The sequence below is a fragment of the Halichondria panicea genome, chromosome 13 (assembly GCF_963675165.1).
Source record: "Halichondria panicea chromosome 13, odHalPani1.1, whole genome shotgun sequence".
Taxonomy (NCBI): domain Eukaryota; kingdom Metazoa; phylum Porifera; class Demospongiae; order Suberitida; family Halichondriidae; genus Halichondria; species Halichondria panicea.
The window spans coordinates 5,545,626-5,569,920 of NC_087389.1; the positions used below are offsets into that span (position 1 = coordinate 5,545,626).

Consider the following 24,295-nt stretch of genomic DNA (forward strand, 5'->3'; position numbering starts at 1 on the left):
TACCTCAATGTCCACCACTGGAAGCCTGCACACGAGGATCACATGATCATTACTATACATACAGACATTGAACAAACGTACACACAACATAGAATGTTTAGGGTACGTGTGATTGTGCTATAATGAAGGAGCTGCTTTCACCTGTCTTTTCTCCAGGCCTTGTCCACAACTCTCTCTCCAGGAGCCCAGAATTACGGTGTGCATAAGACAACTTGCTGGCCATGTGTTCAGTCCTGTATTAGATTTGAAGGTGTCTTTGACTAAAAAGTAATATTGAAACATCCTTTCAACTCCTAATCAGAGTTGATTGTGTGGGTGTTAACGTTGCTAAGTACGTGTACATACTGCGCATGCTCAGTTCAACTTTTCACATTCTACCACAACAATGTATTGTAAAAAGCACAGTATCAATAATAAGCTCACACATTATAATTACAGAGACACAAACAACATCAAAGTAAAGAACAGTTAATTATCAGTTTCAGTTTCAGTTTCGGTCTGTATTGTCTACAATGAATCTACAAATGTCTGTAGCAGTGTCTCCTCTTCTCAGTCCTATGGTAATTTCCACCAAGGCCCTAAAGGTAGCTCTGGAAGGATTCACTCTTTGCCACACTCTCAATGCATGAGCCACTCCAGCTTGATTGCTACAACGACGTGTGACATCAGTTACACCATCACGGTCGGCTGAGTTGAGGTTGAGTCGATCGAGCAGGTTTGGAGTTGTGGATTGATTCACTGCATGAAGAAATAAAGACATCACTAAAATGACAATTTAATGTAAATACAATTTTCGTGGTAGTCTATATCAATCACTATAAAAATGGCGAATAAAAAAAAAAGCACAAACAGTTACCTGTGATGCTGTCAGCCAAATTGATGAGCTCCACTGTGGGCTTTTTGAGACCATCTGACAGGAGACTCCATGTTACATGTTGTGTACTCAGGAGCTTGGCCAACATTTCACGCAAGGACGACACAATATCGCCACGATGCTTGCTATCGATGTTGGTGAGATCAGGATAACTGAGACCTAGAGCCAATCCCAGATCGAACCAATGAGGGCTGGCACTTTTAAGTTTCTCGTAAACATGTTGTAGATCGTAAATTGTCAAAGCCTGTACAAAACAACAATCTCAACAGGTTTCATTTGGTGGGGATTTCATTATAGTGATGGTTCATTGCCACTCGGAAATACCTTCTAGAGGAAACTCAATGGGAATACAATTGAGGGGTTTTGGTGAACAATATTCTTAACAGGGCAGATATAGTAATGAATTCCTGGGGTCACGAACCCTCTAGATATATACATGTCATCAACACCCTAATATCATGCACGTGCACCATTTGCTCCCCTTGCCAAAATGTCAGGAGGATAAGTAGATACAAGATTTAGAGTACTGCCTACCTTGTGCACGTTCAGTAGGTGAGGAAATTTCTCCGCGATTAGAATGATGTCACTCTCAAGGATTTCTTGATCTAGTTGTTGGTCCCTCACTCCAGTCTTCTTACACACATCTTCCATTACTGTAACAGAGGACAATTTACCGGAAGTGAAGAAAGAAAAATATAACAAAGAAACAAGTAAAAATAAATATTGGGCCAAAAGTAAAAGTATTCTTTATAAGCGACATAAAAAACTTAATTACAGCAACCATTGGAGATATTTTAGGACACAATAAACTGTTAAGTCTGAGTTGGTGCTACAATTACATCAACTACACAGTATCAACTACACAGGCACTGAATTATACACGAGGATTAACATGATCAGGCAGAGGACAAATTAATGATCATAACCTGTCGACCAAACGGCACTTTCTTACTGGTATGTTGATGTGGATCACTCATTGTATTGACCACATGTTCCATTGCAGGAGACAATTTGTCTGAGGAGGGAATATTTATAATACAAAAGTGATTACAAAACAAAGCTTACCAGAAGTAATGTGCTGATCGTGATCATGTACTTCCGTCTTCAAGCACACATCTTCCATTACAGAATTACCTGAGGAAAAGCAGACACAGCTCATGTAGTACGTTTGTCAATTAACATTCTCACTCAAACAAGGCTGTTGATCACTCATTCCAGAAGCAGTGGTACTAACAACATTGGCCAGAGTCCCACATTGATTGACTGAAAACAACAAGAATTACTATAAATTGACATCATGCACATTGAACCCTGAACCCTCATACATATACAGGTATATTATACACGTACGCTGTATGTACTTACTAGAGTATTGCTGCTGATCACTCTTTCTCTCAGTCTTCCTACAAGTACCTGTAGCAGACAATGGTTTTCCTAGTAGAAGGAAACAAAAGGTAAATTTCAATTACAACAATCTCTGTACTCACCAGAACCTTCACTATTGTCCAGCCAGATTCTATGTTGGTCACTTAGCTCTCCCCACTCACGTGCATGAAGGGAGCACATCCAATAACCATCCACACTCACATCGGCAACGTGCAACTTGTTTCCACTCTTCTTACATGGGCAAACAATCGCTGCTTTAGGTGTATCATTGTTGTAATTCAAAACAACACAAGCAGCTTTGATGGATTCCATTAGTTGAGAACAAACTATGGGACACAACTCTTTGCGTAATGGAGGGGGGGCTTCGACATACACTTCAATACGGGAGAAGGAATCAACCAATGAGATGACACAAGGACGACTCGGAATTCGAAATTGAATACAATTCTTAGCGAAAAGTATTGGACCACCTGAGGGGAGAACAGCTTCCCAACCAAGCCTCCGCATTACATCAACAACCGTACAGCAGAAGACACCAGAACGAATACACCCACTAGGGAAGTGAATAGCGAGGGGGACAGATGAGGAACGGACTTTGTCCAGTTCAGCAATGGGAGCAGATTTGAGTAGAGATGGCATGAAGAACTCAGCTTGGTGGAGAGTGGACTCCACTAGTGGAATGGGAGCAATCACGAGAAGCTCTTTCATGATCAACAGCATATCTTCTGGAGAAAAGATGCCTTCAACATAATGCTTCTCGAAGAATTGTAGGAACTCTACAGTGACTATGCCTTCATCTCGAAATCTCTTCCACTTGGCCTCGATCATTCCAGGGCTTAGAGTAGAACGTGATTTGACTTCAGCATTCCTCAGGAAAATGGCGTGCTGTGAGAGCTCGGTGATCTTGTCTAGAGGAATCTGGGCATCCACAAACACTGTGTTGGGGAGAATGGAGGGATAGTAGTGCGCTATACACACGTTGTCAAAGAAGACCAGAGCAGCTTCAAGATCTTGGAGCACATAACGAAATCGAGTGGCTAATTGGAGACATTCTTCAATGCTTAGTACACCTCGCTCGAGACTGGCAGATAAACTCTGGAGAAGTGAATCCAAGAAGGACCACCAGATGGGCATTTTGACTTGTAGCGGAATAGAACGCTCAATAGCTATTCTAATCCTATTGGCAGTGGCCAGTGAATCGTCATTTCGGCTGATTGTGTTGAGACCAAAAATCAGATTGTTCAATCCAGGATCGTTGTACACCAATAGCTTCTTGATATCGGGTGGCAGCATGTCGAGAATCTCTTGATTCCTCTTGATAAGAGTATCCAAGCTCTTGAGCTGATCTAAGAATGTGCCCACAAAGATCATCTTCGGCTTCTTGTCTTGTGAGGTATGGGACTCAATGGATCGAATGAGACTCTGAAGTGTCTCCCCGAGGGTCATGTGAGATGCATGAGGACTACCAACAAGCTGCCCATCCTTGTAGTACTCGTCAGAAGGGAAACTGGAGAGTTCGTCAATCAAACGTAGGACTATCAACGCCACAGAAATGTGCTTGATGAAGAGAGGGCTGATGTCGTGGAATTGGGGTTGTCCGCCACAGTCGGTAACGTACACCCAGTTGGAATCAAACAGTTCTCCTTCTTGCTGGTCACTGCTCGACAGTTGGTCAGTTCCCTGTGAGGCTGGCTTCAGCTCTTCTGCCACACCACTCACTACACTCGCTATCACTTCATCAATGGCTTTGTCCAACTTTGTAGAGCCAGAAAGTTCATCAGAATCGCTGCTCGAACTGGAATGAGACAATAGCTCATCGGAACCATAAATCGTGTCATTGGAACCGTAATTGGAACCATCAATTGCATCATTAGAACCATATATGGACATGGTTGTGGTCATCTTCTTCAAGCTCTCGGCAACCCTTGATGCCAAGGATGGATCGGTGCTTTCTTTTGGTAGCTTGGCGATGATTTGAGCTAGTAGCTTACGAAGCTTTGGCTGAGACATCTCTTCCCAGCCTCTTCCAGTTGACCTGAATTTTGCATTGGACACGGGTCGAATGCGTACTGGCTTTTCCATACAAGGAGTACTGTCTCGCTGTAGTGGAGGGGGCTTGTCAGTTAGCAGGTGCTTGAGGTTGGTCTTCCCTGTTCCCGCCGGTCCAAACACGAGCATGTTGACAATGTTGACCAAGACGTGTCCGTGCTTCATCCCCTCATCAAACAACCGCTTCGATTCTAAACAGGATGTGTGAATGTAACTAACTATATGCAATACTTCAGAGCTAGGTGACAAGATGGACTATCGTAGAAACTGGATTATTAGCGCATGCGCTCATGCATGAGGTCAATAGCAGAGCTCTATATGCTTATATTCGAGACTGCGCCTATAATGCAGTCATATTCTAGCCCCACCCAGTAACCGGATGTCTCTGTGACGAGTGATGTTTCGAGGCAAGCTAACTCGATCTATATCATAATTATATGTTACAGTTCATTTTACACTTCATTTTAAATTCATATCGTTTATAAAAACAATCATATTGGCCAAGAACTTGGAACAAAATGACGTCTCACATTCTCTCAGCATGATCAGACAAGGTAACAGCATGCCCAGAGAGTCCTTCCAGATGGATATCACCAGCTATAATTATAGCGACCATGCATGCACTGTACAAGCTAGCTTATAGGAATCAATTCAAAATGTTCACTAATAATTATTATTATCTTTCGCATGCCATGTAAACGTAGCGGGTAATTTTCGTGGGGGAAAAATTCGTTCAACTCGAATATGGTCAAAATGTTCATTGCCTGCACTGCATGCGTTCCAGTAAACCACGCCTAGGTCAGCTTGCCCACGAATTAATTACGCCACAACAATTATGGACCGCTATAGTATGAGTAAATTGGCTTGGCATAATCAACCCTAAAGGTTAGGTAGTCCATTGGTTTGGATATAGCCTCAACAAAACAAGTTATTAGTGTTTCAGATTTTGATGTTAAAGTCCCCCACACGCCTCAGGGTTAATTGTATTGACATTCTGCGCAACCAAGACAGTGTGAAAACACAATACAATAACAGTACTTGTGATCACACATACATGTTGTATTGTAAACAAAATTACATCAAATCATACGTAACTTGGTGCATGTACAATAGAGTACATTGAGTGTGGAAGGCAACTAGGTAGCTCTAGTTATACAATAGAAAAGCATTTAATGGAAGGACCGGCATCGATCTGCTACAAACAATGGATACAGCAGCTGTACATACATAAACCTTTAAAGCTTGCTAAGTGAGTGACCCACCAATGACAGGGAATGTGGCTGATCATTACAGGAATGTGCTATGAATGAATTAACATGATGATGTCACTAAGTACACAGTACAACGTTACCAACCCAATCACTCAATCACAGTGACTGTACATGTATGTGCGCATATATTGATGCAATGTCCGATAAACAGTATCCATAATTAATTATAACACATGTACCACAGTGTGTGGAATATAGTCAAAGGAACAATGCTCTAGCTTGATCAAACCAGGACCACATGGAAGGGAGTAAGCAACTAATACACACCATATAAATACATGTCAGGTATGTCAAACACACTTGTAGTAATGTAATTTGTGTGTGTTGACCAAGGCTAGGCGGGCTAATCATAGATTAAGTCTACGCATGTGCTTGTGCAATTAATCCATGATTTGAGTGGTTGCATACAAACCTTATTAAGGTAATGAAAGAGGTGAAGCTAACAGTTTAATAAGAGCGGGATTACCAACATTGAAACATTGAGACAGCGAACAACAGCTGTACGTACACACTACATGTATACAGTAGAGGACAACTTAAAGTTTATGATGCGTTTGTTAACCCGAGGCACTCCACAGGCTATAGTAGTCAATCTGTGTGTCTGTGGATATGAGTCTATACTCACCCGGATGTGATAGCACTGTATTGGTACCATGGATAGCCTCAACACAACAAGGTTTTATAATATTAAAGGTTAAAGCTTTGTTGTCGAGCAAAAGCTAAAAAGCATGAACTGCACTGCAAGTTGGCCTAGATGTACACGTGACTTTGACTCGAGGCTGTAAACGTATAGACCTCAAACTAACACCGAGGGTTTGCACTTCAGTTTGATTCTGTTGCACAAACAAAATAATTGTTTTTGTGCATGTGCGCTCAAGCTTGCAATATATAGGTACTGAGAGCAAAAACATTTTAACTTTCCTCGTAAATAATTGGAAAATGCAGAGCGGGATTACAAACATTGTACAATGGATTTTGTACGTACAGTCTACTAATAACTATAGTCACGGTAGAGGACAAATTAACGTTTCTGTTCTGTTTGCATATAATTATAGTCTCTGCATTTGTGCTGATTCTGTTGCACAAGCCAGTGGGAAATGCAGTAGCTAGGAAGGTACTGAGAGCGAGCGGAAAACATTTGAACGCCCAAGCACAGGAAGCCACACCCACTTTCCTGCGCATGACAGGTGTGGTCACTAAACGTACAAAAGCTCAATCTGAATACCTAGTGCTGCTCACTGCTTATGAATAGCTCCACTTTAGCTTATACTATAAGGCCTAGAGGGGTGCTGATCTCATAGCTGGATAAGCAAAACAATTGTTTTTGTGCATGTGCAATCAAGCTTGCAATATCAAACCACTAATCATATTCATAGTAATTAAGGCTGATAATGTAAACACAGTAATCACTAAACCATGCACAGGTGGTACAGTCAAATTCCTCAGTCACCAAATGTGACAGGCTCTAGGAAAACCAGACTATTGGAGCAGACTAAAATTTTGGTGATTAATGTACCAAGTGATAGAGCAGAGCATTGCCTACACAATGATATGCTTAGTTTTCACATACCTAGTTTCATACCCGAGTTATGCGCGTTGGAAACTCGAAGCCGTAAAATGTAGTATCGAGAAAAACGGCTCTCAAAGATTGCTTAATTAGGAAAAATAAGGTAATAGCGAAAGTTTGGACGAAGCGTTTCGATGGAAAGAGTTGGATTTAGAGCATCAGATTTTACAGAGAGGTAGTAGAAGGGCTGTAGATACTTATACATCAATAACATTTTATTTGAGATTTTATACTGTAGGCATAAATTTAGCTGTAGCTCAATACTAAATTCTGCTCCAATAGTCTGGTTTTCCCAGAGCCTGTCACAAATATTCCAGTTATATGGTACGATATGCGAACGAAACAGAAACTTTAATTTGGCAAGTTGCTACAGGTACGAGTGATTGCAACTATGAGCATCAACACTCACTGTACTATAAAGTTCCTTGCTCCCCTCACCTTTCTTTCTCTGCCTCTCCTCTGGTCTTCCTCGTATCTCAGTAATCCTATTCTCAAAGTCATGTATCCACCCCTCACGGTATTGTATCACTGAGACACACTTCTTGATCTCCCCCTCCATCTCCTCCAGCTCTCCCTGCAGTTGTCTCCGGTCCTGGTCAGTGATATCACCAGACAGTCTCTGTTGAAGGGCAGCTCTTCTCTGGGGGAGTAAAGAATATATATACGACTGAATGAACATTCCACCAAATAGAACATGCAGCTGATACAAATCACTACTGCACGTTATAAGGTTAACAAATTGCGTACAATCCACATAACAAAATATAAAGGTCAGCAACCACCAACCTATTCAATCAGTAAAAGTGGACTTACAAAACATACACAAAGGTAGACAAAAAGCAACCATTCATCATACAATGGACAGTACATGTACACACATTGTCGTTCTGCTAGACTACGTGTACCACTCTTACCACGAGAGTAGTAAGTGCAACTGTCAACACTCACCGTCTCACAACTCTTCAGTTCACTCTCCTTCTCAGCCTTCCACTGGACAAGGTGAACAAGACAAGAGTGATTAGACTGTGTGTTTGTGGTCACACATTATGAGTTGTCTATAGGTGTAGCTACGAGGGTCAGGTAAGGATATGAGACTATTACAAACTGAATGCACATGAGGTGTAGGGTATGTTTGCCAACATTATTTGACTCACTCTCTATTGTTCCAGATATTCAGTAACCATGGAAATGTAGGGAGAGAAAAGAATATAATCACAAACCTGTACACTATGATGTCAATAATTTATATTACACGGCATGTTCTCATACGTACAACTCAAACATTACTGACACAAGTACAGTCACAAGTCAGTGCAGTGTCCCGCTCACCTTCTGTTTAGTCCAATGAGACACCAGCGTAAGACACACATGGAACAGAGATAGGGGGATGATGGTAGGAGCAGTGAGTGCATTCATACATGTCTGTATACTGTAACTTACATGCTGTTGTTCCAGTAATCATTAGCAGTAGTCACATTAACAAGCAGTAGGACACGGACATGTAGAGAAATGAACATGTTCAAATACACGAATGCATTCACACATGTATACATCAATTATTGCAAGTACACGTCTGTACAGCATGAAACTATCAAGAGCAGTACCAATCCTAAATAAAGCCACACAATTTCTGCCTTCATGCAGTAGTACATGTACACAAGTCAGTCTAGTTTGCCATTAAATATACAATGCTCAGCTAGCGCACACTGACAATAATAAACTCACGCGCTGTTGTTGAGTAACAGTCCACAGAGGGTACATGTGAGGAGAGAGGGATATGAACACACTGGTAGTAACTCAGTACACACACTGGCTAGTACACACACAGGTACTTAGTACTAGCAAGGGCGTATACAGAGAAGAGGGCATGCAACTCACCCAATTCTCAGAATCATCCGACTTCGTATTGAGCTATTTTTAGAACTGCCCACAAAACGCCCACGCGTAATCTTTGACCGCATAAGGTAAATCAAAGTCTTTTTTATATCTGTGCTAGCTAGCTAGCTCGATGGCAGCATAGTAAAACTAGTTCTCAGCAGCAGTATGGCTCGTACTAGCAGTGTCAAAGGCAAACCATCCAACAGTTGCAACTCTAAGAAGATGAAACCTAGGTACAATAAACCTGTCTTCCTGAGTCTCTGGTACTTCTTAACAATGCGCCCAGCACTTAACTTCCCGCTCGAAGGGGTTGTCTTGGACCTGGCTGGACTAGGACTGGTCATGACACTTCTCTAAAATAATACTCCACTGTTAGCTAGCTAGCTAGCAAAGGCTAGGCAGCTCTGATGTACACGCCCATAATTATAACTCCGTAAACAACACCGCCCACTTGTTCACGTCCGTATACTGGATTCTATTTTTAGCATATCCGGTCTCTGATACGAAGTCCGACGAGTACGTAGGGTACATAGTGAGTTGCATGCCCTCTTCTCTGTATACGCCCTTGGTACTAGCAATGGCAGATAATGGAAGGGTCAGTAGGTGGGTCAGTGGAAGTGACGGTAAACGGTACAACAAGCATCTTACATGTACAACTTTGATACGTATGATTTTGTTTGTCGTACAATACAACACATGGACTCCATGAGACATACACACAATCACAACATACCTTAATGTCACGCTGAGACACATCAAATGGTACATGTGAGGGAGAGATTTAATCTTAACATACATACAAGACATCAGATCAGTTGAACGCTGTTGTGTATGGGACTGACTACACATAGCAACAAGTGGAATACATCTAGACCTAAGAAGCTCACCTCCTACAGTAGTCCAAATCAGTGTGAGGTCCAACATAGAAATGAGTGTGTGCATAGGAAGAGACAAACACGATAATGTACCAACTTAGATGCATATTCTATGAACCAACAAAAGTATTAAAAGTACAACCTAATAAGTTTTGTGGGCCTCGCCTAATACCAAGTTGGCAATATGCAAATTGAGAGATAAAGACATTTTACGATTTCCTACAATTAGTGTAGGAGTTCCTATAGTAACCATTAAAATAAGTGTACACGTGCAAACACAACTTACATGCTGTTGATCCAGAGAGGGAGAGTCCACAGGGCAAACACGTGGGAAGATAGTAAATGAATGATTACGAGGTTGAATGTGATCATACTAAATATTTCCCTATATAACACTATGGCACTGCACACACACAAGAGTAATAATGGGGAAGTAGAAACATCACAGAATATGCAACAGACACTAAATACTCTGACAACACACACCAACTTACACGCTGTTGTTTCAGAGGGTCAGTCAAAGGTGAGGTGGAGATGCATGAAATGGAAGGAAGAGAACATTAGTGCAGTGATAGAGTACACTAGTGATTGCATGACACAGGGGAGGGGAAACAATTGTGGACAGCCAAACATGCAGACTGAAACACTTGATTAACCATGCATACTTTCAGGTACTACTACGAGTAGATCTACTGGTCTCAATTAAGGAATAGTATCACATTCAGTTATCCGTATGTGCTCTTCTTTACACTGTCTACCTCCTAACAACAAGTGCTCAGAGTACAAGCATGTCAGCTTGGTAGAATGTGATTGCACACAACGTACCTCAATGTTGCTCTGTTGTCCATCCAGAGAGAGTGGTACATGTGGAGAGAACAACAACATGAGATAAAACACCTCACACTGACAGGGTAGAGTGTAGGCACTATACTGTGATGAATGAATGATGCCAAGTGTGTTTATGGGTGGTCAACAAGTACATCTAGGCACTAAGAGAATGCACTGATCATTGAGTATCTATCTATCATGTGAATATCATACCCTTTCCCGACGAGTGAGTCCCTCCATCAACTGTGGGGAACTAGCAGCATTCAGTGTTGTAGATTCAGCCATTTTCACTCTCAAATTAGTTCTTTGTTTTTTTTCAAGGGCTGTTCAAAGAGGGGCGTTGCTTGTAGGTTAAATGAGGGAATTCCCCACAGCAGACAATTATGTAAGGGAATTTCCCAGCAATTAAATTTGATTTGCAAAAACATTTCATACAACATTAAAATTGTAGACCACAGTCAATAATTGTATCAAATGATCACTTGAGGACAACACAATGAATGAGGTATAATTATACAAAAACAAAGTGTGTAAATTATGTTCAGTTCAAGTCCAGGAAGCAGCTGTCACAGACTCTGACCAACTTCTTTGAGGAGGGCAGCTGGGTGCTTTGTGAAGTGCACTGTTGGCAGAATACCATCCTGTGTGTGTGTGGGTGTGTGTGTGTGTGTGTGTGTGTGTGTGTGTGTGTGTGTGGGGATCCATTAATTAATGAACGTCTGAACATACGTAACAGTACATACATGACTGTACATGTAGACACGGCTTATAATAATCATCTGTTGGAATCTACAGGTAGGCAGTGGTATCCATTAGTATCTGTTACTGAGGTATGCACTAGAATAGCCTAGCGTATATAGACTAACAGGGAGCCGGTGTGTGTGTGGGCGTGTACTACAGTACACTAGAATATTTGGGCCCAAAAGCAATCACTGATCTCTAAACACATCATTAGATGGTATTTCAAAGGACAGTTCATAGTACTACAGCTGTTTGCATAGCCTGTGTATACAAATCCTAAAATCTTATCATTACCACAAAATCACCATACAATGTTGCTATTCTAACAACATCCTGAGCAATGATGGCTTCCAGAACTTGTATGGTACTTTTTAGGGCTAATATTTTCTGTGAGATAAAATTAGACCCTCGACAATTCCCCGCTATAAGGTGGTATCAATGGTAGATGCTCTTATCTACTCTTGGTGGTATGGAAACTCACATACAAATTATGGTAAGGATTTGAAGTAGAGAATGGGCTGGGACTAGCTTGCACATACCAGCAGATATACCTGTATAGCTACTAATCTGTCCACTGCATGTATGGAAAGCAGTGTGAAGGCTGAACAGCATGCAAGTCTCAGCATAAAGCGTTAATTGGTAGATCCCCAGTGTTCTATGAGTTCCCATAGTCTAGTTCTAGAAGCCATCATTGCTCTTCTTATTTATAACTATACTACATACATGTACATGTATTTATACTATTTGCATAGCAACATTGTATGGTGGTTTGTGGTAATGCAGTGAATGATTTAGCAAGGTCTGTGCAAACACAGGGATTGGAAACGGAAGTAGCGTCACGTGACATTTTAGATTGAATTTGCAGCATGGCACCAGAGAGCCTTTGATGTCAATCCGTGTTACGGTTGCTCAACACACGGGAAACAATGTTTCATGAATTATGATCACTACAAGATATTCAGAGCCTCCCTAAAACGTCATTCTCATGCCCACTAATGATGAGCATCAGTTGGAAAAGAAAAATACATTTTTGACTTTTGTGAAGATAGCTAGAGGTACAAAATGTTCTTTGTCACGCTATGAAATCTTTATGTACCTAGAATGCTTCTAAGACTGTGCAACTCATCGGTGTACGTGTCCCACCCCATATGGTCTCAAGTGTCAGTTGGAAGTGCAAGTTTTAGTACAAATGTAGTAGCAGACAGTCGAAGGTACTATCTAGCTTAGATTTTACTAACGTTAGATACACAGCCTCGATTATACCCCGGCGTAATGCGGATATAATTCAAGGAACTTCCGTTTCCAATCCCTCTCCCTATTCAATCTATGGTAGCACTCACTGTACCTGTAGTCCTGCCTGCAGCTGTTGGGTCTGTCCTGCCAGACAAGAGCTCTCTTGTATCAGCTCCGGTCCTCCTCACTATCCTGTGAGGGTGTGTGAGGTATGTGTTGAGTGTGAGGGTGTGTGGAGTGTGTGTGGGGGTGTAGGGTGTGTGGAGTGTGTGTGGGGGTGTAGGGTGTGTGGAGTGTGTGTGGGGTGTGTGAAGGTTACCAATTATATGACAGATTTTCATAAAAAATTCATGGACCAGTAAAAAATAAAAATTAAGAGGGAGGTTTTAGATGGTATAGCTGGTTATTTTAGAGGCACGAAATTTTCTATAGGACCATCAAACACCACCCACTTACGGTCATCATTTTGTGCAGGTGCAAACTCCCTACACACACAGATATAAGCACTGATCAACCACACAATGATACGTACGTAGCTATCAAAATGGCTGTAAAAAAAGCGCAAGGCTATTATATACTTTGCTTTTGCTAAAATTGCCGGATTTCTAAAAAACTTACATCTACATGTAAGCACACCATTGGAAAGGTTGTTCTGAGAGCTAGCAATTAGATTTGAAATTAGAACAAAAATTACAGGCTACCAAAAACAGCTGAAAAGCTATAGCCTTGTGCTTTTGTTACAATAGAGCGCAACTATATATGCACAGGCTTAGGCTCACCTGAATGTGTTGGCTACCACACCGTCAGTCCACTCGTGTGACACAGGGTCAAACTGACCAAACAGTTGACCTTTAGTGACACCCTTGGGGTTGATGACTCTATAGCCTGTCTTGTTCTCTTCCATCTGTCCCCTCTCATTGATTAGTGTGAGTGTGTCAGCTAGTACATGTACCTCTAGGACCTTGGTCTTGCCTGGTGTGTGTGTGTGTGTGTGTGTGTGCGTGCGTGTGTGCGCGTGCGTGCGTGTGCGTGTGTGTGCGCGTGCGTGCGTGCGTGTGTGTGTGTAGGGGGGGGGGGGGTACTACGGTAGATGAATAGCAATGGTATTGTATATAGGAGGGAGGTTGTTAAATTCCACTACAACATGACCTTAGAAAGTACAAGTGGTACTGGGGCTCTTTAAACGGCCTTAACTTTAGTTGCAATTTCAAATTTTGGGGAATTTTCTGAAAGCTATGATTTGTTTAAATCCAAAATTTGGTAGGGGAATAGTTAGATCGCAAAGATTTTTTACCGGCAAAACATTCTAGCCATACGGCAGGCCTCTCCTAGCTTATAGTACCATACCTTGGGTAGGTTGACGTCCATGATGGATCTGAGCAGTAACACGTCTTCATGTTCGTTAGGGTACTTCAGTTTCAGATGACCGGCTGCCACCAACACTGACTCGACTGCACGCATGCCTACAGTGTACAATAGTGAGTAGGTCGAGTATACAGTACAGTGGGTTGTACCCACCATAGTCAGAATGGAGTTGGCTGGAGAGTTGCTCTGAACACAGTCCATAGGTCATGACAATCTTGACGGCCAGATTACGAGCATCCACAAAACCATAAGAGTAGAGAGAGATCTCTCCAATCATGGCATAGTCTGGCACCATTATGGCCACTGTACGAAACAACACCTACAGAGAGAAATATTGAAATGCATAGAGGCTAAATAGAAAGTACCGATAGTTACCTTTAGATTGTCTGGTAGTTCAGAGCAGCCAGCATAACCTGGGTTCATGGTTCATGGTGATGCAGACAAAGCACGATGGCCGCAGGTTCAGAGTAGTGCCCTCAAATACAAATGTCTTTAGATGAGTTTTCACTGCTCTCAAGATGGACAAAATGTATAGAGTAATTATAGGGATTGTTAAACGGCCATAATAATAATAATTTTTTTTTATATAGATAATAAAATTATACTACCGTAAGACCTCGATTTAAGGCGACCCTCCAAATATGCGACACCTGGGAGCTTCAGCAATTTTCTGACCTCTAAAAGTAGCGACAGCTACGTTGATAATTATTTTTTAATGTTGCGTTCTAAATAGAGGTAAATGTAGCCACTCCCTAGCCTCGATTGTAGCCCACTGGAAAATCAGTGTTTTTAAGTAGACTCTGTAAAGTTACCTCCAATTAGATGCGACCCTCTAAATATGCGACACCAGGGCTTCAATATAATTTTTCAACCTCCAAAAGAAGCGACCTCTGGCTTTGTAATTATTAAAAAGTGTCGCTTTAAATCGAGATCTTACGGTATGAACCTACAGCATTCTCTAGGATGCTCCTCTCCTGGTCCTCCACTGACTTGTGATAGAGCTACTCACCACACAGCCTCATCTGACAACACACCTGAAACAAGGGAAAACAATTTGTTATAATTATGTTGGAGAACAATAAATACTGTAATAGTGCTGCTCACAAGCATCACTTACAGGAAGATAGACTCTTTAAGCCTGCACTCAGTATTGTATTCATTCTTGCTTTGAATCTCTTTAGTTTCTGATCCACGTGGCATCAAAGCAAAACTCAAAAGTAGGGAGGGAGGGGGCGGGGCTGGTGTTTTATTCATTTCCCTTTAGCCTAAGAGGGAAATGAATAAAACACCAGCCCCGCCCCCTCCTACTAATTAATTGTCTCTCTCAAGAACTTATGACAATGACAATTTATAGCACCAATAGAACAACAGACAAATAGTTATAATTAATGTCCAAAATTGTAGACCACAGTCAATAATTGTATCAAATGATCACTTGAGGACAACACAAAATGAATGAGGTATAATTATTCAAAAACAAAGTGTGTAAATTATGTTCAGTTCAAGTCCAGGAAGCAGCTGTCACAGACTCTGACCAACTTCTTTGAGGAGGGCAGCTGGGTGCTTTGTAAAGTGCACTGTTGGCAGAATATTATCCTGTGTGTGTGTGTGTGTGTGTGTGTGTGTGTGTGTGGGGGTGTGGGTGTGTGTGTGTGTGTGGGTGTGTGTGTGGGGGTGTGGGTGTGTGTGTGGGTGTGGGGAGATCCATTAATTAATGAATGTCTGAACATACGTAACAGTACATACATGTGTAGCTCTTAGTTCAATATTTCACAAACTTCCTTTATTTAGAATAATAGCGCATGCATTGCAGAATGCAGAGGCTGCAAAAACGCATTGATTTTATAATGACTTCAATGTAAAAGGGTGTGCCAGCTCAGCACAATTTTACTGTGGAGCTATACAGGAAGTAGTTAGTGGGTGTTCAAATAGCAATCAAAATTCCAGGCTCTTAACCGAATAGGACTATTTATAAGGCCTAGGAACAGGCCTGTATTGTCTGGGCCAGGTTTTGTGGTGGTAGTATCTGATAATGGGGATGGGTCTATGTGGTTCTTCTATAGGTGGCAAGCACAATTAACCTCTAATTTTGGTTCTTAGAAATTAGCACAAGGCATTAGTCAAGATAGTAGTGTGTGTGTGTGTGTGTGTGTGTGTGTGTGTGTGTGGGGTGTGTGTGTGTGTGTGTGTGTGTGTGGGTGTGGGTGTCCTAAAATCCTTATCATTACCACAAAACCACCATACAATGCAAACAACATGTAGCAATGATGGCTTCTAGAACTTGTATGATACTTTTTAGGGCTAATATTTTCTGGCTAATGTGAGAGACAAAATTAGACCCTCAACAATTCCCTGCTATAAGGTGGTATCAATGGTAGATGCTCTTATCTACTCTTGGTGGTATGGAAACTCACATACAAATTATGGTGAGGATTTGAAGTGGAGAATGGGCTGGGACTAGCTTGCATACATGTATACCAGCAGATGTGGTGGGAGGGGGGGGGCGCAGTCATAGTGTGTGTGTGTGTGTGTGGTGTGTGTGTGTGGTGGGAAGGTGTGTGTGTGGTGTGTGTGTGTGGGGGTGCAGTCATAGTGTGTGTATAGGTACACTAGTTATAATTCAAGCACGGACATGTTGCAGTAGTTGAACATCTTTCAGCAGCCATAACTTTAGTACCGTGACCCTAGTTTCAAAAATTTGATGATTTTCTGAAAGCTTAGAAATTAAGAGACCTTTCAAATGATGTATTTCAATCCAATATTTAGATGTGGCCATAATTCAACTTTGAACCCTGGGCTATTATTACATGGTATCGTGCTAAATCTGTCATCTCCCAAATATCTGGTACCATTAATTTTGAAAGGTCTTTTTCTAAGCTTTCGGAAAATCATAAAATTGGATCCACGGAATTCAAGTTATGGCGACTGAACGAGTCCACTAACCAATTGATTAAACGGGGGACATGTACATGTAGTACATACCTGCACATTAATTTATACTATTCACTCACTCTAACACTTCTTGGTGGGTGGCTGTTCCATAGTCAATGGTATTATGGTCCTCTCCTTTATCTGCCGCCTCATGACCTCTGTCCTTTGACCCTCGTGACCTTTTCTTAGCAGCAGGACCCGGGGTACAGGGAGACGATTGGAGGATCATTTAGGGGTAGTGGGTGGTTCAGGGGGCACCTTCCGCACAGGTACTTGACCCCTGCTGGGGGGAGGGGGTTGATAATTAGCACAAGAATAATAAGAAGCACTAACAAGCTGCTACTTGTAGCTACGTACATGTAGCTAGCTGCTGGTAATAATTGTTTTTGGCTGCCACGTGCAGAAATGCTAGAGTCAAAGTTCACTGTGGGGTTGTGAGGGTGCGAAGGTTACCAAGTATAACAAAATTAATTATGACAGATTTTCATCAACAATTCATGGACTAGTAAAAATAAAAATTAAGAGAGGGAGTTTTTAGATACCGTATAGTTGGTTATTTTAGAGGCACGAACTTATCGAGGTTTCGAGGATTGACCCAGAAACAGGCAGGCTGGTAAAAAATTAAATTAAAAGGGACATCGAGTTTTTAGATAGTTTCTGCACATAGAGAATGTGTTAGGCTTTCCCGAACATGTTGTGGTAACTAATAAGCCTTATAAGGAAGTAACAGTAGTTGTTGGGTTCACAAACGAACCCATGAAACCTGTAGCTTGTAAAACAGCTGCAGGTACAATAGTACAGCACTCACTGATCTAAGCACATCATTAGATAGACCAATCAATTCAAGCCCAAGCGGGGCCCAAGCGGGGCCCAAGCGCAAGCCAAGCACAATTCAAGCCCAAGCGGGGCCCAAGTCAGGCCAAGCGCAAGCCAAGCGCAATTCAAGCCCAAGTGGGCCCAAGCCAGGCCAAGCGCAAGCCAAGCATAATTCAAGCCCAAGCGGGGCCCAAGCCAGGCCAAGCGCAAACCAAGCACAATTCAAGCCCAAGCGGGGCCCAAGCCAGGCCAAGCGCAAGCCAAGCGCAATTCAAGCCCAAGCCAAACCAAGCGCAATTCAAGAGTGGTGTTATGTAGACTCACCGAGGCTTGTGACAGATCATCTGCTTCAAAGATGAGGTTCATACAGTTGCTCATTTGAATGATCTCCCCCGACATGAGACACAGCTTCTTGTTGTTATCCAGTACAGTGTTCATGGACTCCATCCACAGAGTGTCTATAGGACCATCAAACACCACCCACTTACGGTCATCATTTTGTGCAGGTGCAAACTCCCTACACACACAGATATAAGCACTGATCAACCACGCAATGATACGTATGTAGCTATCAAAATGGCTGTAAAAAGCGCAAGGCTATTATATACTTTGCTTTTGCTAAAATTGCCGGATTTCTACTAATCACAAAACTTACATCTACATGTAAGCACACCATTGGAAAGGTTGTTCTCAGAGCTAGCAATTAGATTTGACAAAAATTACAGGCTACCAAAAACAGCTGAATTGTTGAAAAGCTATAGCCTTGTGCTTTTGTTACAATAGAGCGCAACTATATATGCACAGGCTTAGGCTCACCTGAATGTGTTGGCTACCACACCGTCAGTCCACTCGTGTGACACAGGGTCAAACTGACCAAACAGTTGACCCTTAGTGACAGCCTTGGGGTTGATGACTCTATAGCCTGTCTTGTTCTCTTCCATATGTCCCCTCTCATTGATTAGTGTGAGTGTGTCAGCTAGTACATGTACCTCTAGGACCTTGGTCTTGCCTGGTGTGTGTGTGTGTGTGTGTGTGTGTGTGTGTGTGCGTGTGTGTGTGTGTGTGTGGGGGGGGGGTTACTATGGTAGATGAATAGCAATGGTATTGTATATAGGAGGGAGGTTGTTAAACACTTTAAATTCCACTACAACATGACCTTAGAAAGTACAAGTGGTACTGGGGCTCCTTAAACGGCCATAACTTTAGTTGCCATTTCAAATTTTGGGGGATTTTCTGAAAGCTATGAATCCAAAATTTGGTAGGGGAATAGTTAGATCGCAAAGATTTTTTACCGGCAAAATATTCTAGCCATACGGCAGGCCTCTCCTAGCTTATAGTACCATACCTTGGGTAGGTTGACGTCCATGATGGATCTGAGCAGTAACACGTCTTCATGTTCGTTAGGGTACTTCAGTTTCAGATGACCGGCTGCCACCAACACTGACTGGACTGCACGCATGCCTACAGTGTACAATAGTGAGTAGGTCGAGTATACAGTACAGTGGGTTGTACCCACCATAGTCAGAATGGAGTTGGCTGGAGAGTTGCTCTGAAAACAGTCCATAGGTCATGACAATCTTGACGGCCAGATTACGAGCATCCACAAAACCATAAGAGTAGAGAGAGATCTCTCCAATCATGGCATAGTCTGGCACCATCATGGCCACTGTACGAAACAACACCTACAGAGAGAAATATTGAAATGCATAGAGGCTAAATAGAAAGTACCAATAGTTACCTTTAGATTGTCTGGTAGTTCAGAGCAGCCAGCATAACCTGGGTTTATGGTTCATGGTGATGCAGACAAAGCACGATGGACGCAGGTTCAGAGTAGTGCCCTCAAATACAAATGTCTTTAGATGAGTTTTCACTGCTCTCAAGATGGACAAAATCTATAGAGTAATTATAGGGATTGTTGAACGGCCATAATAATTATATATAGATAATAAAATTATACTACCGTAAGACCTTGATTTAAGGCGACCCTCCAAATATGTGACACCCAGGAGCTTCAGCAATTTTCTGACCTCTAAAAGTAGCGACAGCTACGTTGATAATTATTTTTTAGTGTCGCGTTCTAAATAGAGGTAAATGTAGCCACTCCCTAGCCTCGATTGTAGCCCACTGGAAAATCAGTGTTTTTAAGCGGCCTGAAATCGAGGCAAGTAGACTCTGTAAAGTTACCTCCAATTAGATGCGACCCTCTAAATATGCGACACCAGGGCTTCAATATAATTTTTCAACCTCCAAAAGATGCGACCTCTGGCTTCGTAATTATTAAAAAGTGTCGCTTTAAATCGAGATCTTACGGTATGAACCTACAGCATTCTCTAGGATGCTCCTCTCCTGGTCCTCCACTGACTTGTGATAGAGCTACTCACCACACAGCCTCATCTGACAACACACCTGAAACAGGGGACAACAATTTGTTATAATTATGTTGGAGAACAATAAATACTGTAATAGTGCTGCTCACAAGCATCACTTACAGGAAGATAGACTCTTTAAGCCTGCACTCAGTATTGTATTCATTCTTGCTTTGAATACTTTTCTCTTTCATTTCTGATCCAGGCACCAGCAAAACTCAAAAGTCAAAAGTCAGAAGTAGTGAGGGAGGGGGCGGGGCTGGTGTTTAATTCATTTCCCTTTAGCCTAAGAGGGAAATGAATAAAACACCAGCCCCGCCCCCTCCCACTAATTAATTGTCTCTCAAAAGTCAATGACAATGACAATAATTATAAGAGAGTTGCAACATGGATACTATAGGTGGTTGCAAGGCTCTGCTAATGCAGACTTGAACTTTTGGTATAGATCGTTTTTAACAACAATGATGGACATTTATTACCCACTCCTTGAGTTTTTGCATGCAGCAAAATTAAATTGTTTATCATGTGTATAAAACTTTATGTTATTTAGCTTGGACATCTCAACCGAAGCATCAGCACCTTTTCATTTTTAATAACTTGTATTTGGGCTTTGTTCAACAAAGAAAGGCGTTGTTTGTTTTCTAAAGTAAGGGAATTCCCCAAACTGCACGGATAGGTGGGGCTCACCCATAATTATGCACACCCTATTTCTTAGCCCTTATTCTGGCTTATTCCTGTAGAGTGCTGATTAATCACCCACACCATCTTTTCTCTTTTCACAACAACAATTTTAGGTCACTAGGCAAAAGCAAAGAACTGATCAGCTCTAAATCTATGCAGTCTAAGTCCAGACATTATAGCAATGCCAGTGAGTGCATATAATTACAGGCTACTGCATAAATTATATACAAGCTATAAAGTGGATGTGCATATGAGCATGACCTCCTATAAACTACTGCATAATTATTATAGTCTTCTTAAGTTACAGCTCTCCCTCCTCATGTACGTAGGGCAAGCGTCCGATAGCTCAGAGCAAGGTTGTCACTCCTAGTGGTGGACATGCTCAACACCATCCTGCAAGAGACCATCACACTCTCCAAGGGTGATCGAGTAGCAAGTGCCCGAGCTGCCATTATTGTCTTTGTTCTCTGTATGATTATATTATTTGGCCCGTTACAGTGGCGGATCCAGAGGTAGTTCGTTGGGTTCGTACGAACTACCCTTCCACTAAGTTGATACTTTATATTTAATACACCCGGCTTGCTAGCTAGCTAGTAGCTTACTGTCATGACAATAGGGTACAAAGTTCTCTCTGCATAATGTGAGGGTGGGGCTGGTACTCTCTGCATAATATGAGGGTGGGGCTGGCTATATTGACTCATCCAGCCACGTGGTCGCAGTGATAAGCCTGGCCATGAATCCTAACAAAAGGTCTAGATTGCAACCCTCCATTGACTCCTGGTTTAAGAAGAGTAAAGTTTCAGGTAAGGGAGAGTTCATGGCACTGCATACTGAATGATAGACACTGTATAGATTAATTATAATTGCTATAATAATTATATTGACTAATATAATAATCTAGATGATGCGTCAAGTCTACAGCCAGTCTCCTCTTCAAGAGAACCACCAGCCACCATCGTCTCTCCTCCAGTCATCAACGTCTCTCCTCCAGTCACAACCATCTCTCCTCCAGTCACAACTATCTCTCTACTGAAACCACCAGCCACCTCCATCACCCCTCCGTGTTCATCGAAGCAAGCAACGAGATCTTCCGCTGAGGATCAGCCAATGGACATTGGTGCTCTCCTGAAAGAGAAGAAAGTGCAATCACTATCCCAGAGCATGAGAATGGCTTTGCCTTGTGTTCTTTCAGATATTATAATAATTGTTTTTGTTGAAGGGGAATGTGGTTAATTAATGGGCGTGGCATGTAAAAGGGGGCGTGGTCAGCCAAAAATTTCGGCGCTACGCGCCGAGTGACACTTCTGGTCCGTGGGAAAAGAACCCCCCTTCCCTAAATCCTGGATCCGCCCCTGCGTTAACGATTGGCCATTATGTCTATCTCTGCATAATAAGAAAAAATCTAGCCTCGAATCCACGCCGATTAAAATACGGCCTGCAGGGGTGTTAGTGCACATGCGCTGCACGATTACCCAGAATCTGGGTAATCGTGCATGCCAGTAAAACTTTTAGTAAATGCTACAGGGATTTGAGGAGTTCTTAGCAACTATAATGTCGAGAGCGGAAGTACCTGTCACGTGAACAGTTACGTAAATATGGTTCATTTCAAACCAATTTTTCTCCAATAAAGCCTTTAGGCCTGTTTATTTTGGGAAAAAATCGACCTATACAGGAGGCTTTGCTCATATAATTATCTGCAAGCCTTTGCACCACAGCTAAAGCTATCCTTGAGCCCAATCGTGAGCTACTACTATTAGTCTGTCACACAAACTGTGTATCCAGCTGGAGCTAGCCTAAGAGAGATTTTACTAAGACTAGTGAAAAAAAAAAAAAAAAAAAAAAACTAAGACTAGTGATACACTTTCAACAGCTTACGGGCAGGCTGGGGCAAGTAGTAGCTCACAAAACGATTAGAATCTCAAGGATAGCTTCAGCTGACAACCTGCTGTGGTGCAAAGCCTTTATATTTACCAAAGGCTGATGTAAGTCGATGTTTTCCCAGTTTAACAAAAATGAATAGGCTCTATTGGAGAAAAATTGGTTTGGAATGAGCCAAAATTCAATCTTGTTACCAAGGTTCACGTGACAGGTACTTCCGCTCTCGACATAGCCTCGACTCCAGCCCCTTGAATAGTAGGGCCTGGTATTTACTGTTGGCGCGTGGGTGGACAATTAATTTATTATTTACCGTATTTTATCTCATTGAACATTAAAACAGTATTAATTTTTATCTTGTGATAAAGAACAGAAAAAAGAAAAAGAAGAGGCTACCTCTCTCTGTATATACTGTAGACAGAGACAGCTAAGTAAAACATCAGCTCTGTAGATTTATTCATTAACTTGAGTCTCGGATCGGATACACACTCAGGCGACAGTTAATCTCATAAGAAATTAGTTAAACCTGTGGGTAAAAAATAAATGAATGTGGATAAGTACAGTGGCTGTGACGTAACATAATGTGAGGACTACTTATTGACTTACACAATAGATTTACCATTGAAAGCACTATCCATTAATACACACTCAAGCAACAAGTCCGGATACACACTCAAGCAACAAGTCCCTCGGATCGGATACACACAAGTCCCTCGGATTGTAAACACATTCAGGCCACACAGTTCTCGGATCAGATACCACGTACTTACTCTGTGACCAATTTTCGGCAAATGTCACAACAATACTTCCTTCCAGAGAGAATGGCACTGAACGTCGAACAGACACACCAACATATTGAAGATGGCTTCACTCAGAGAAATAAGAGGAGAAATCACCATCACAACACTTCTTTCAGAGAGAGGTGCACTGGTCCTGTCAAGCTTCACATCAATCAAGAAAGGGAGTGTCTGGAAAGCAGATGGACTTGCTCTGGGACTTGCCATAGCCGGTCGGTACGGTACCCACATAAACACCAGCGTACGGACACTTCAACGCCTCCAGCTGCTTGTCTTTCAAGACTAGACCTGGTTTTCCAACACAGGATAACGCGTACGCGAGAGCAGAAGAGAAGGTAGCAGCCATTACACAACTTGGACTAGATTTCTTTTTTCAATGACATCATTATAAATGAAACGGATATCAATGTTTTACAAACTAATGCGGAATAAGAATACTGATAAATATAGAGTAAGTAACCCATCTTCGCCAGGCACCTATAATCGGCGGCTATTGCACGAAGCACAAGACAATTTTGCACAAAACTAACTACATGGATCTACAGATGGGTAAGAAAGTAACAGCTCCCCAAAATTTGGAAAGAATAACTTGCTTGCGGACGGAATGGTGGTCATGAGAAGTGAGCTGCCGAATGTATCGATAATCGTCAGTGAGACACTTATCTCCGTCTTTGCACGCTTACCAAGCACTGAAACTACCAACACTAAACAATGCTTCTTGGCACAACTCTAACTAGTGAGCACTACTTGCAGGCAAAGCAG

General features: G+C 42.0%; 2 protein-coding genes across 2 annotated transcripts in view; both read right to left on the minus strand.

Moving 5' to 3' along the window:
• Positions 1 to 407: 407 nt before the first annotated feature.
• The window catches only part of LOC135346990 (uncharacterized), a 128,195-nt gene continuing 104,307 nt past the window's right edge, over positions 408 to 24,295 (minus strand). The window contains exons 21-25 of the mRNA XM_064544766.1: positions 1,940 to 2,008; positions 1,827 to 1,889; positions 1,409 to 1,527; positions 857 to 1,118; positions 408 to 738 (exon numbers count right to left, since the gene is read on the minus strand). Of these exons, the coding sequence (XP_064400836.1) occupies positions 488 to 738; positions 857 to 1,118; positions 1,409 to 1,527; positions 1,827 to 1,889; positions 1,940 to 2,008 (764 nt within the window). The 3' untranslated portion in view covers positions 408 to 487. The remainder of the gene's footprint in view (positions 739 to 856; positions 1,119 to 1,408; positions 1,528 to 1,826; positions 1,890 to 1,939; positions 2,009 to 24,295) is intronic.
• LOC135347023 (dynein axonemal heavy chain 12-like) lies at positions 11,168 to 19,746 on the minus strand (the record flags this gene model as incomplete). The annotated part of the gene is given in 4 exon segments (XM_064544841.1): positions 11,168 to 12,894; positions 18,139 to 18,331; positions 18,631 to 18,823; positions 19,160 to 19,746. Coding segments are annotated over 3 exon segments (342 nt in total). The 3' UTR covers positions 11,168 to 12,870.